Source organism: Python bivittatus, unplaced genomic scaffold (assembly GCF_059951505.1).
Source record: "Python bivittatus isolate LINGU-HERP-01145 unplaced genomic scaffold, Pbiv_v1 ctg000700_np1212, whole genome shotgun sequence".
NCBI classification, from domain to species: domain Eukaryota; kingdom Metazoa; phylum Chordata; class Lepidosauria; order Squamata; family Pythonidae; genus Python; species Python bivittatus.
The window spans coordinates 678,419-693,575 of NW_028277098.1; the positions used below are offsets into that span (position 1 = coordinate 678,419).

At 38.3% G+C, this 15,157-nt stretch overlaps 1 protein-coding gene across 2 annotated transcripts in view; it reads left to right on the top strand.

Annotated features, from left to right (window-relative positions):
• The window catches only part of LOC103059795 (flavin-containing monooxygenase 5-like), a 62,331-nt gene extending 47,493 nt beyond the window's left edge, over positions 1-14,838 (top strand). For both annotated transcript variants that reach the window (XM_088154216.1, XM_088154217.1), the window contains exons 5-9: positions 142-284; positions 9,224-9,423; positions 11,542-11,894; positions 12,475-12,547; positions 14,266-14,838. In XM_088154216.1, coding sequence (XP_088010342.1) covers positions 142-284; positions 9,224-9,423; positions 11,542-11,894; positions 12,475-12,547; positions 14,266-14,611 — 1,115 coding nt within the window. In that variant the 3' untranslated portion in view covers positions 14,612-14,838. The remainder of the gene's footprint in view (positions 1-141; positions 285-9,223; positions 9,424-11,541; positions 11,895-12,474; positions 12,548-14,265) is intronic.
• Positions 14,839-15,157: the final 319 nt, after the last annotated feature.

The window sequence follows — 15,157 nt, forward strand, 5'->3', positions numbered from 1 at the left end:
CTGGTGCCCACAGCCTAGGATACAGTTTGTGCTATGCTCTTGAACTTACTATTTTCACACTAACAGAAAAATGCCATTTAGGCCTGGTATGCAAAACAGCCATATAACATCAACTTCAACAATTTTATTATTTGCTTACAGGGATTACAACTTTCAAGGGCCGCTACTTACACAGTCATGATTACAAGAGTCCCGATGAATTTACAGGAAAAAGAGTCATTGTGGTTGGCATTGGGAACTCAGGGGTGGACCTTGCTGTGGAAATAAGCCACACAGCGCAACAGGTTTGGATCCACATGTCTTGTTTTATATTAATGTAGGGCATCTGGGTAAGGAATTAATTAGGAATGTGTTCTGAAAATTGTAAATGTCCACTGCCCTTGTGAATCTCATGCCCCAAAAAGTCTGGTGATACCAAACCTATTACATGGAGGGAGTTACTTTGAAAATATCCATAGGATATTTAGTAGAATGTGATAAAGGTGGTGGAACAACCATTTTGAAACAAAGGAAAACCTGGCTAAAGTATTGTCTGTGATACAACTGGCAAGCTCCCTCTTGCTCATCTCCAGAGAATTTTTTTTAAAGCTTTTCCTCCAACTTTTGCTTGTATACAATATGTGTACAGCTTAGAAAAGGAAGTTAACTCTAAGCAATCTGCTTCCTTCCAGGTTTCTTGACACCTGGGCTAAGTTACTGTTTATGAGATAAGTTGTCAACTGACTCACCTGCTATCTTTTGATTGTTTATGCCTACTTTCCCATCCTCCCTACAGTTTTAGAATTGTGTTAATTTTGTGATATACCTGGGGTTAATTTCAATGATCCATTGACTGCCCACTGTGAAACTGTTGCCTCTGACAGGATAAGCCTTTGGTGCAGAAATATGCTGCTGACTTTCAGCTCAGCATGTGGGCTGGAATGAAGAGGCTTAATTGGCCATTTTAAAGAAGAACTATCAGATAGAGTACAAAAGAAGCCGATTCATCAACACATTCCAGGCGTTAATCTAAGTCTGCTGGGTATCAGCGGAGACTCCAAGAGTTGCATCAGCAAGCAGGAAGAGAAGATGCCACTATTCTCTTTCATTTCTTTCTCATGTCAGAGAAGTCAGACTGATGCCAGTGAAAATTAGCACAGGTCTGCCATCTACCTGAGAAAAGTTGCCCCAATACACATAAGGCCTATGACTGTATTGCGGAATCTGCCCACTTCACAGATGAACACCTTGCTAAGATCTTACCTTCAGAGCATCAATGAAGTATCATACTTGTGGGGAAGAGGGCATTTTATAATTAGATATCTTTAATGGTTTAGATCAGGCCTGTTGGGGAAATGACTCCATTCCATTTGCCTGGGGCCCAGAGGTTGGAGTAACCAAACCTTACATGGAGTTCAGACATGAGAAGATATACATCAACATTTATTCACTCCAGCTACTAGAGAAGATGGTGTATTTTGCCTGTTGCTTTCCTCCTGATCCCCTTTATTTGGCAGAGTTCAGCCATCTAATTTAGATGAACTATTTTCCAAAACAAGGAGAAATGTCATGAAAAGGAACCTTGTGTAAAGATAAAGGAATTAAAGTCTTAATTAAACCTTAATTAAAGTTCTGAAAGAACCACAAATATGCAAATCTCTTGGCTCCTCCAGCAGCAAGGAGGAAGGACTTAACATTCAGAGTGATGATCTAAGATAAGACATCATGCTAAACAACATCCTGTCTCTGATTCAATCAAGTATTTGATTAGGCAACGCAAGCAAAAATTAAAATTGGAATGAAGGAAATCTGTAACATCAATAAGATAGGACTTAGCAGGTATATCTGAACAATTAATAAGCAGTTTAAGGAAATGTCAAAATGAATGTTCAGTATAGGTCAAGCAACCAGTGAAGCATATGATTCTAACATACAGAATGCATCTAACATTGAAAAAGTTTAAGAAGTTATTTCAGATATCAAGAGAAGCTTGGCAGATTTACAAGAGCAGCTTAGAAGAAACCATCTAAGGTTCAGAAGTCTTAAAACAAAATGCTGAGAATGCTGGCATAATCGGTTACATGGCTGCAAGAATTAACATTTTTTTTCTGATCTAAAACTATTGGATCAGGATATTGAATGCGCCCACAGTTTATTCCTAGGCTCATAAAGATACAAAGCCAAGAGATATTATAATAACATTTTTCAGTGTTCAGACGCGAGACAAAATTATTCAAAAGGTATTGAGCTGCAAGAAATAATTGGAAATAGTTATTTCAGGTTATCAGGCAAGCTACTTTACAGAATAGAGAACATTCAACCTCCTTACTGAGCAACTTACTGAAAGAGGAGTAAGATAGAAGTCGGGGTTTCCATTCAAACCAAGGAAGGGTAATACTTTTTATGCTTCAAGAAATGAACAGAGCTTTGGATGATCTTAAGAAAGCCATCTGCCTTGTCAGTGTGGTTTAGCTAACCATCAAAAATTGATTATAAGTAAAGTTATCCATTCAAATCACTCTAGTTTTATTCTAAAACAAAATGTATTTTATTCTAAAACAAAATCTCCCTATTAGGAAATTATTGAATATTATACAAATTAGCAAAACTAATCCATTTTCACTAGTCATATATTCCTTAGGTATATTTAAAGCTTTTGCTTCTCTGAACTACAATTTTGAAAACAAGTATTAAAGAAATTTAAATTTGGGGCTGGCTTTTGCAAGATGATTGATCACGTTTATGGACCAACTAAGACTCAACAGTTATGACTCAGATTCTATTAATATTTCAAAAGGTACTAAGCAGAGCTGTTCTTGTATCACCTTTATTGTTCAACCTAGCTATAGAAGCACTGGCAACAGCACGATTGATCCAATGATCAGATTTATGGGATACAAGTAGTCTTTGTTTAGCAACTGCCTCGTATAGCAACTGTTTGCAGTTATGATGGTGATGGAAAAGTAACCTTGTGAGCAATCCTCACATTTATGACCTTTGCAGATCTGTAAAGCAAAGGAAAGCTGAAGTAATATTGTAAGCACAGTTGCAGTTTCACTTAGCGACCGCTTCATTTAACAACCAATTTTCTGGTCTTAATTATGGTTGCTAAATGAGGACTACCTGTATAATTGGGTGACAAGACATATCTTTGAAATTTATTTCCAGGTGATGTGGTTCTGACTCTTTCAATGCCTCCCATTCAGTTAACTACAGATAGTCCTCACTTAACAACCACATAGGGACCGGAAAATTGGTCATTAAGAAGGGTGGTTGTTAAGTGAGTCACCATGTGACCAGACCAGATTTTATGACCATTATGGTCGTTAAGCGAATCACATGGTTGTTAAGCAAATCACATAATCATTAAAAGAATCCAGCTTCTCCAATGGACTTTTTTTGCTGGAATTTGCTTAATGATCACGTGATTCGCTTAATGACCATGTGATTTGCTCAATGACTGAAGTGATTTGTTTAATGACCTCAGTGATTTGCTTAATGACCATTGTAAAAAAGGTCACAAATCATGATTGTGTGACTATGAGGGGTGGCATGATGGTTTGTGACAGTCGTAAGTGCAAGTACAGGTTGTAAAGCACTCTTTCTGAGGCCGTGGTAACTTCAAACTGTCATTAAACGAATGGTTGTTAAGCGGGGACTACCTTTATGTCAGAAAAGTGTTAGAGGAATTCACAGAGATGTCAGGACTATCAGTAAATTTCCACAAATGACATTTGATGTATTTTCATACCCCCCCAATTTTTTAAAAAGAAAATCAATAATTATATAACAAAATGGAAGAAATTAAACAGGGAAATGAAAAGTTGGGCTAAAAATATTTCAATAGTTTAGGACAAATTACAGTAGATAAAATTAAAATCCTTTCAAGGCTCAATTTTCTATTTCAGTGCCTCCCAGTGGAAATTCCAGAATGGGTTATAAAATATTGGCAAAAAAAAAAAAAAGCTTCTGCTTTTATGAGACAAAATGGAGAATTAATAAAAAGATTTTATAGAGACTTCAGAAGAAGCAGGGAGGCTGGGGCATACCCAACTGCAGACTATTAGCATCAAACGGTACAGTTAGGGCATATAATTCCATTCATTTTGGAAGACCCTTCTAAACAATGGTTCCAAAATGAAACTATATTAGAGGCCAATAATTTTACAAATCAATGGTTCTTTCACCCAAAACATTTTTTTCAGAATAAACAAGATTGAAAATGTTTTTACCAAAATTATGCTCCAAATTTGGAAGAATAAGTATATAGCCTTGATAAAGAATGTTTCTGTAAGTTCTTTAATAACATATGTAGAACATGTCTGGTTCATATGAAACTTTTGAGAGGACACAACCTTTTTGGAATGAAATATAGAATGAACCTCTCAAGAACAGATAGATGATGGATCGGTGACAAGCTACTGTGGTGTTTCAACAGATGGATAGGTGACAAGCTACCGTGGTATTTCTGGTATGAACTTAAAAATGTACTGGGAAATAAGCTTCAGCAATTCATCCTTACACCAATTTTGAGAATTTAATACCTAGTTATCTAGAACAACCAAAAAGAACAATTTCAAAAATGTATAGACTACTGTTGCAATTAGAAATAGGAGATCCACCTCTTGGTGTAAAGGAAGCTTGGAATACCAATTTTGGTAAACCCATACAGGAGACAGATTGGCAGGCATTATGGAAATCGGGTGGATTCACCTCAGCATCAGTGCCATAACTTCAGTGGAAGGTTATACGTCACTGACACTTGACACCTGTCAGATTGGCATATATAGATACCATAACTATTCTTCCAAATGTTGGAGCTGTTGTCAACAAAAAGGGTCTTTCTTTCATTTGTAGTGGTCATGTGATAAAGCTTTTTATGCCCTTTTGGCATAAAATGTTTAATTTTAGCAGCTAAATTAATAATTGCCCAGCATTGGAAAACTTTAGGTAATTTAACAAATGAGATATGGATTAACAAGGCGCCAATTGCTATGTTAAAAAAGATTACAGATAAAGTTAAAATAATAAAACACCAGAGGCAGGAACCACAATTCTATCAAATTTGGGCAGACTTTATATTTTATCTCAGTTACAATAGACCTATTATTGGCAACACTTTTAATATATATTCAATATGAATGTGTATACTACCTATCTACTTTTTAGAAAATCTTTTGTTTTTATTTTATATATCTTTTTTCTCTATACATCTTGTGTTCATATCACTCAGTTACTTGACAATATTTGTTAACCACAATTCAATAATAAAAACAGGGGGAAATAAACTAAATGGGGGCTTACAGGAACCCTCTGTGAACTTTTTTCCCAAAGAAGTTCATGTATGGTTTTATTATCAGAAACAGATATAGGAAATCCTTCTTTAGGTTTGAATGAAACTAGAGAGATTGATCAGCAAACGTTGCAGTGATCTGGGGGATTTCTGTCAGCCTCTATGCAGGAATTATATTTGAAGGTTTTGCACTGATGGTATTTAACCCCCCTAAGAATTGCACAAATATCTCATAATTTTCCAACAGAATGTTGGAGGGGTTATAAACAGAAAGAAACATTCTTTCACTTTGATGGACAAGTGAAAAAGTATCAGATTTTTGGAACAAAGTTTTTGACAAATGTTATAATTAAAGAAAGAATTAAATGTTCATATTCGATGGATGGGGACTAAACAGTCAAAGAAGTACTACATTTTTACTTTTGGCAGTTGAATTGTTAATCACTCAGCACTGGAAAGATCTGGCTAATTTATCAGCTGAAATTGGTATAGTAAAATTTGATCAGTGGCTTTGTGTTAGATGAAGTTCATATGTTGAAGAAACTATTGTTAAAATTTTATTTTTAAAAAACATATTTAACCATGCCTGTCAATCCATAGACCCATACTGGCTCTATAGTTTGCAATCCCCTCTGGTGCTATGGGAGCAGAGTTGGGACTACCGATGGCCACCTTTTGTACCTAGGACCCATCTCAGAGTATACTGAACTTCTATAACTCACCATTAATAATCAGGAGTCCCTCCAACTTTATTTAGCCTCCCTGTTATATTTCCACCATATTTTACATTTCTACCATATTTCACAAAACACATATTCAGTGGGATAAAGCTAATATCACCTTTAATGATCTGGCATGCAAGACTTACAGCTTGAAGATTTTCAAACCCTCAATTCTCACTACCCCAGGGCAGAATGCCATCCTATCCTGCATGCCAAAAATTCTGACTATACCAATGTATTATCAGTCTTATTCCTGGAGCTCAAATTCCCATAAAATACCACTAACAATGTCAAATGCAGTTACCCTGCCTGAAAGAAATTATCAATTAGAATTTACAGAAAGCTCCTCCTCCTGTTCAGCCAATGCTCCTACCTTTTCTATTAGGAAGACTAATAGCTCCCTGCATGAATATGGGATCCTGAACTCTGTAAATCTTGGAAATCACTATCCTTTCCAAGTATTCAAGTATTTCCAAATTCTTGAAATGGCTGCATAAGGCATGCATTTTTACCAAATTGGATCCCAGAGGGCTTACAGTGTGAGTCACATGAAAGAGAGTCATTAATATTTAAGTGTCTTTGATACTTGTAACAGCAAGTCTGAATACAAGTAAGGCTGTTCAGATTGGTTACAGTCCTTTGGTGGTCATGTGATAATCATGTTTTTCAGGATTTCGTGGAAAAGTTTTTATTTCTCTAGATTTTTTGGTATCAACATATCTAGATTTTTCAGCATCAGCACCATCTTCTTGAAAGTCTGAAACATGATTTTGAAGTCCAAACTGACCACAAGACTTTGGAACACTTAAAAAATTTTCACAAGTTCACACAGTACCAACTCAAGTGGACACAATTCTGTTCTTGTTTTAACATTCTTATTTCTTACTTTCCTAGCTCAAATAATGAAAAAAATTGATGCTTTATCAGCCAGAATATTTCTTACTTTGTACCTCCAATTCCCAATCTGTACCTGGAAAACTTGGTTCCCCAAACAACTGGCCCACCCTTGGGATAGAAAGGAAATTACTTCCCCAACTGATCAAGGTCATATGAACCAAGATGAGACCTATATATAGACTCAGATACAATAGATGACCTTCAGTGTGTTTCCTTTGTCTTCTCCCTCTCTTTTCTTGAGAATGAAGAAACTGTACTATGCCATTCTGGTGGCAGTTGAACTCTTCTTTATAGTAGCCATTCCCTGTTATTGTCATGGCCTCAGGGCCAGGCTCCAAGATGCGGGCATAGATTCAGCAGACACTGAATCAAACACTGATGCCCTTTCAGATCCTTCCTCAGCCAGCACCCATCCCTTTTTGGCCAACATGTGTGTCAAAGAGTGGGGAAGACCCCCTCCCCCGCCTGAGAATCCTGCGCTCTGCCAGAGTAAGCACCTTGTAAGTAAGTGGCAAGACGCTGACTTTGCAAGTAAGTCTGGTGCCTCATTATTGGCAACTGCTGAGCAAGGAAAGCTTCAGCTGTCACACTGGGCGGGGAGAAGATTTAAACCATGCAGGGACTGCCTTCTGTTGCTGGAAGCAACTTTGGTATCTGGCTTTGCATGTTTTCTTGCTGCTGACTCCTGCTACATATTTGACTTCAGCATGTTTCTGGCTCTTTCCTTGGTGCTTTTCAAGATGTTGTGTGTTTTCTGATAATGGACTGACTGAACTGTCTTATGTCTTCTCTTCAGCCTCCAGTAAGCTGTGGTGCATATGCCTGATCTTTGTTCTACTTCCCAACTCCCCTCCTGTCATCTCTCCCATCTGCCTATGCTTGTGCTCTCCTCATACCTCTTCCTCACCATCTGCTGCCCTTTCTCCAGCCAAGATTTCCCAATGCCTTCACAAGCCTCGCTGAAAACCCACCACTCCAGCTGCTCATATTAGTACTCTCCTTGTGCCTCCTCTTGCTTCCCCACTTTTGCATCTGTTACCAAGCCCCTTCTACGTATGTGTTCCCTCCCTAGCACCTCTGTCTGCACTTACCTACACCCTACTTGTATCTTGCTGCCAATTGTATGAGCATTTATCTCTTCCGCTGAAGCCAGGATCTGAAAGTTATGATCTCCCCATCACCCCTAAAACAGCTCATCTTTTAATTAAGCAGGTTTTCTGGAACCATAACTTGCCCAATCATCTTATTTCTGATACAGGGACACAATTCATGGCACTGTTTTGGAAAGCTCTATTGGATGTAAAGCTGTCTTCAGCATCCACAGTTGAATGGTGAAATTAAGAGACAAATGCCATCATACAGCAATACTTTTTTACTGTGTAATCTACCGGCTAGACAATGGACCCGACCTTTTACCTATGGCTGAGTGTTGTTATAATAACACATTTCATGCCTCAGATGTCATTATTTCAGGCAACATATAGTTGCCACCTATGCTTGCTGCTTCCAGAACTTCTCCCATTTTAGAGACTGCCTCTTTTTTCAAGAGCTTCACACTCTTATCATCTTTTCAAAAATAACTGAATTGTGCCAAAGCCCTCTGTCGCCTGTCATTTCCAGGAAGCTCTCTCCATCCAGTTGCTACTGGACGTTATACCAAATTTGTCACCTCCACACAAATGTCTACAAAGCTAGAAGACAAGTCTGTTGAACCAGTTCAATCCTGTGGCTTTTTGCCTACAATTTCTATCTGTACTGAAAATACATCCAGTTTCCCACCAGATACCCTAGGCTTGCAATAACCCCTATCCACTTCTGCCCTAACCACCCCACTTTTGGTCAAATGGAGGAAGAATGTGGATTTTCAGTATATGTGATATAGACTAGAATAGCTGATTCACTGGAAACTCTACCAAGACACTGAATATTTAAGGGAAACAGCAGGGAATGTAAATGCACCATGTTTCTCTCAGTAGTACCATGTGCAGCTAACATGGTGATCATCAGACATAACTAGCAAAGAGACAGAAAAACAGTAAAAGTAACACAAATTTGCATTATCCACAAATACATCATCTTTGTATTCCTGATTAGAATTAAATATTGCAACACTGAAAATAATACAGGAAAAGTGTTCGAAATCTTCTCTACAACAATTTATCCTAGGTCAAAGAATTATTCATTTCACTTTTCCATCTCTATTTGTTTTATAAATACTGGCATCTTGCAGATACTTTAGTAATGGTTTGGGGAACAGCAAAAAATACTAGTAAGAAAAAAAATGTTAGTGGTTTTATTAGTTTAAGATACTGTCTTTCTCTATGTTGTCCAGGTTTTTCTCAGCACTCGCCGAGGAGCATGGATATTCAGCCGTGTTGGTGATAAAGGCTATCCATTTGATGCTGTATTCACTACTCGATCTAATTTACTCCTGAAACAGTGTCTTCCCATGTCCAAGATCAATCAGTTGATAGAGTACAAATTAAATAGCAGATTCAATCATTCCCATTATGGCTTGAAACCTGAACACAGGTATCCTACAATAATATGCTACTTTGCCTTCTTTTACACCTTAATTCAATAAATTTGTATTTCACATTTCTTCCAGCACATAGCTCAAGCTGCTGTACATTGATAAATATTGCTGCTAAATATTGACCAGACCATTATTTAGCACTAGTAAGTGGGTAACTACAGCATCTGCCACAAGCCTCGACAGAATGGCAAATTCTTGGATACTAGCTACCTCTTCTGTTTACAAAGGATATGTTAGAACTACAATGTTCAGCAGAGATGGGCAGAGGATGGCCGAGGACCAGGTGGCTCCTTAGATGTTTCAGCTTTCCCCTGAGAAAACTTTATTCATTAAGAGGCCTATTTGCTCAATGCTTTGAACCCTCAATAACCCATGTTTTCTGTTGTGGTGTAGAGAGTAAAGAGGACAATCTTGATGGAGAGAGCGAAGATCCATTAACAAGGCAATGGGTAGATAAACATTACTTACGCCCAGGCAAGGGGATAAAGCTACAAAAATGTCTCAAACAGGCAACACCCCCTAATTCACATGATATATAAAAGAGGGAGCAGGAGAAGCACATTTATAAAAATAGATTTAGGCCTACATGGCATCTGTTTCTTGGTCTGGTCTACTTTGTAGGGCTGACAGGTAATGCTTTGAGGTCATCTGATCCAAGTCATGGGGCCCTCAGCTACCTACAGTTCTGGACTGAGCTGCAATCCTCTGAAAGTCTAGGACCCCTGAGCTCTTGTTTGCCCTGAGATAATTGGATCCTAAGATTTGGATTAATTCTCTGATGAAGACCTATCCATCGGGAATCTAGAGTCTTAAGTAGAACTTCATTTACAGCTTTCTCATCCCTTTAAACAACCCAAAATAGCAGCGCTAGGAAGAAATTGATTCCCTCTTTGTCTGTGCAACATTGCTCAGAATTATTGGCTTTTTGTCCTTAAGCAGCAACTGGAAGCCAGCAATCTGAAACAATGTTACTGGATGAATGGAAACCTTGGGGTGGGGTGGGGTGGGGAGGGTGGGTAATGTGTGATTGAGGTCATGTCTCTCTGGCTCTCAAAATACCAGTAGGTAATCTGTGTGGCCCTTGTGGCCAAAACATTGTATATTCCTCATCTAGAATTTAATTTCCAGGTATTAAAATATCTAGTAATTATTTTAATATCTCATTTCCTGATTGAAAAGTTGGGTGCTGCTTTTCAAAGAACCAGACATAAGCAGTTTTGAAGTGATTGTTTTAACACCACTAGTGTTCATTTAAGCACTCATTGATTCCAGGACTATGACTTTACACAAATAGTTTTTTTTAAAAAAACGATCTATTTATTTATAAGACTGATTTGGCCACCTATCTTATACAATAATCATACGAGGCTCACCACAAAATCAATAAAACAATAAAATATTTCATTCATAAAACAATAAAACGCTTCCTACCATGGTGCCATGATAACCAATTTTAATGATAATACAAACGTTTTATCAATGGCACAGAATCTTTGATAAATGCTTGAGGTAGCATGTAAATGGCATCTCTTCCATCCCAGGCTATTCTGAGAACAGTATTAGCTATTTAATTTATTGAGTGGCTGTGCATACACTATAGCAGGCAAGATCTCATCCAGTCTCCAGTTGTCATGCCAAATTCCTAAATATTCAACGATACCTTTCCTGTATGACAGTGCCTTGCTGTTTCATGATGTTTGTATTTTTCTTTAGTCTGTGAAGCTTTGTATGTCTTTTTCCCAGCTTTTTCCTCTTTCTCTCTCCTCTTAAATAAAGCTGAAAAATAAGTTATTCCTCTGAAGTAAGACTTGCCCAGCTCTCTTCCACGGTGACAGAATATATTGTTCCAGATAGCTTAAGAGTTATCCAGAACAAGATACGGGAGATCAGTGGAATATTCAGCTGACCCAAGAACAAACTGTGGGTGAACCCTACATAGGCAGACTTGTCTGATGGACAGTATGGGGTCTCCTTGAAATAGATCTGCTAAATTATGCTGTGCTGGTATGGTCTTTCTCTGATCACCCCTTCTAATTTTGCTTTTGGCAAGGTTTCTATTGACATTGTTTTAGCTCCTTTGCATCCCTATCACCATTTTATTTTTCCTCTTACAGAGTTTATAGCCAGCATCCAACCATTAATGATGACCTCCCAAACAGCATCATTTCGGGGAGAATTGTCATAAAATCAAACATCACAGAGTTTACTGATACTGCTGCCATCTTTGAAGATGGTTCAAAGGAAGAGGATATAGACTCTGTTCTCTTTGCTACGGGATACAGTTTCTCATTTCCTTTCCTTGGGAGCTCTATGAGGGTTATTGAAAATCAGATTTCCCTATATAAATTTGTCTTCCCTCCTCATCTGGAGAAACCCACTCTGGCGATCATTGGTCTTGTACAGCCTTTGGGGGCCATCATGCCCATTGCAGAACTGCAAGCTCGCTGGGCTACACGTGTCTTTAGGGGTAAGGTTTTTCAAAGTTTTTCTGGATATTGATGTATTAATCTTGGACACTGGGTTCACACAGTATACTTATCATGGGGTTAACTGGATTATATTGAAGTCATCTGATTGCCTGGGTTTGTGCAACATACCAAATGAGAAGCAACTACACTAGCTGGATTAGCATAACATTCTGAACAACAGATCAACCAACCATATACCTCAGTGAAACCAGCTATACTTTCAGAATGAAAATACGAACCATGATTATAAATGGATACTTTTGATTGTACTAGACATTTCTGGCGTTAAATATTTTTAAGTCAGATCAATTGCCTTATCTAATGAAGAGCTGCCGTTGGAGCAACCTCCTTATATGGACTTGCTTCAGAAACTTTGTTCCCATTTGACCAGCTAACCTTAATTATGCATAACACATCACAGAGGAAAAGATAATTCCATCCATTCTTGATAGGAAGTTTTAATTTAGCTGAATGAAAGTGTTTCCAGAAATCCTTTATCTTCATTTCCCTTTCTTTAAAACCTTCCTTCATTCAGATCTGTTAAAGTATTGTCTCTTCATCTTTGTCCCTCTTTTTTAGGACTTGCTAAGCTGCCATCAACAAGTGAGATGGTTTCTGATATTATTATTAATAAGGACTCCATGGCTAAAAGGTATATGTTTCAATTGTTGAAATGCATATTAGTATTCTAATATTAATACTTCCTTTAAGCATAATAATTGGTAAGAATGTAGATTAGGTAAGTGATCTTCTGCTACTAAAACATACCTGCAGCCTTTTCTAAGCAGGTGACACTGTCAGGCTTCCCAAGGCCTGAAGCTTCTTAGAGACATCCATAGGGGTAGAAACTAAATCTTTATTATATTTCAGGAACAACAGTCAGTTGTTGTTGACTGAGCGGCTGAGGCTCAGTGACAGAACTTAGATTTCCTCCCAGATGAAATCCAGCACTTTTTCCCCCATATTCATTCTCTTTGTAATGGATCTCTTGCCTTCCATTTCTCATGCTCACTCATGATTGTCTGTTGCACGTTTACATTCTCAGCATTCCTGCTCTGAGAATTTCTTGCCACAAACAGAGTCCTCACAGATACACTCAAAGAAAGAACTGGACTGCCATTTTTGTTTTCTATGAATGTCTGTGTGTGCCCAGAAGCATTTTTCTAAATTAAAGATGATGCAGGAGGCTGGCATTTTGTTTGGCGAAATAAGATCTTTACAAATAAATACTGGTGGTATTTATTTATGTATTTATAGGCTGCCCAACTCCATCCCAACTCTGGGTGGTATACAACTTAGGACAATTAAAAATAGAAGACAAAGATCATACAACACAAACATCCAAAAAAGAACACCAGCGATACCAAAACAAACATCCCACCAAGCACTGTAGCACAAGGTCTTGTTTTTATACAGAAAGTTGCTGCTCCTTTCAAAGAGCATTAGATCTGGGTTGAAAAAATAGGACTAGCACTTCCTGGGACTAGTGTCCCAGGAAGATTCAGCAATAATGTAATGGCAAACATATTGTGGCCATTATGCAAATCTGAAATCTAGAAATCTGAATTGTGTTCAAACCACATGAAAAATAAGTAACAACGAGAAAAACAGAGACACTGAGCTGAGGAAGGAAAGCAGGGCTTGATCTGGACCAAAATCTGCCATAACTTTCCCTGATTCCCTCAACTATGCACATCAGAAGATAAAGATGCCACCACTTGGTAAGTGGTGTTTGGGTATAGCCCAAACTGATATCTCCACTGCCACCAGTTATGCCTGATTTTATTTTCATATCCTGTAGTGAGTCTTCTAGATCAGTCCAACATTTAAATGGTAGTTTAATCGAGGAGGAGGAGGAGAAAGCAACCATTGTCACAATCTGAGGACTTCCACGTGAAAAGGAAAATCCAATGAAAAAAGGTCAAAGAAAATGATAGAAATGGAAAGAAAATAAATAGGAATGACACCCTTCTTTGAAAACAGATTGAAATGGGATTTCACTTTAGGAAATATTGAAGATCATTGCTATGGAAACTCTGTGCTAGCCTAGGTGCTCCCTGTGAGGTCTATGTTTACTCTTGCAGTACTTGCCCTCTGAAACATCTTCTGCCCTAAAATATACCTGGCCCTACCCCAGTTGCGTTTAAAAGAGCTTTGAAAACCTGGCTCTTACTCCAGGCCTTGGGTTAGAGTGGGTGGCAGGTTCTGTGTGTTGCACTGTTTTTCATTGGTTGATTTTTCGTCCACTATTTGGGTTTTTTAGATTGTATTTTGTGATTGTGTTTACTGTATGCCATCCAGAGTCATTGTAGAATTGGGCTGCCTTGTAAACAATTCCTCCTCCCCCCACCCTCCATCTGTCTCTTTCAGGTATGTGAAAAGTCAACGCCACACCATCCAAGTGGACTACATTGACTATATGGACGAACTGGCTTCTCTGATTGGGGCCAAGCCCAGCATATGGTCCCGGTTTATCACAGATCCCAAGCTGGCCAGGGAGATTTTCTTTGGGCCATGTACTCCATATCAGTATCGCTTGCAAGGACCAGGAAAATGGGATGGAGCCAGGAAAGCTATCCTGACCCAGCATGAAAGGATCTTGAAACCCTTGAGAACTAGGCCAGTTAATCAAGCAGACAACAACGCCTCGGTGCCCCTTTGGCTTAAGTTGGCTGGCCTTCTTGTTGTGTTTGCTGCAATTTGGACTTTTTTTTAAGTACTAAAAAGTCCTATCTGTTAATATCAACCCCAACATACCTAGATATTGGTTTTATTATTTCATCTTTGTGCTTTTAATAACTCACCTATTAAGTCTGCGCATATATTTCCCTGTTATCCTGCTATTCATGCGAGCCAGTTTTGCTAGATGGGAATGTATTTTATTTTCTTAAAATACATAAAGCAAAATAATCTGCCTAAATATAACCTATAGGAAATATGTTGCTTGGAGCTTCTCTGGAAATTTAACTTTGCCCTGCAATGCAATAATTGTAAACAGACAGATGCTGTAACTGTGACTAGTGGTTGAATGGAAAGGATGCTGAGCAAGGACTACTTATGTGGGGGAAAAAAAGTAATGTTTAATGTAATGTATCAGTTTCCTTTCTTGCCAAGATGCTCAGTAGATTTGACACATACCCTGGGGGGTGGAGGTGGGAGTGATATTCCAGATGGCAGAAAAGCTACACTTCTGTACCCCTCTCCCAACCCCACAGCATTTGCCAAACAGCATCAATCACTCCATAGGAATTTTCCAGTTATA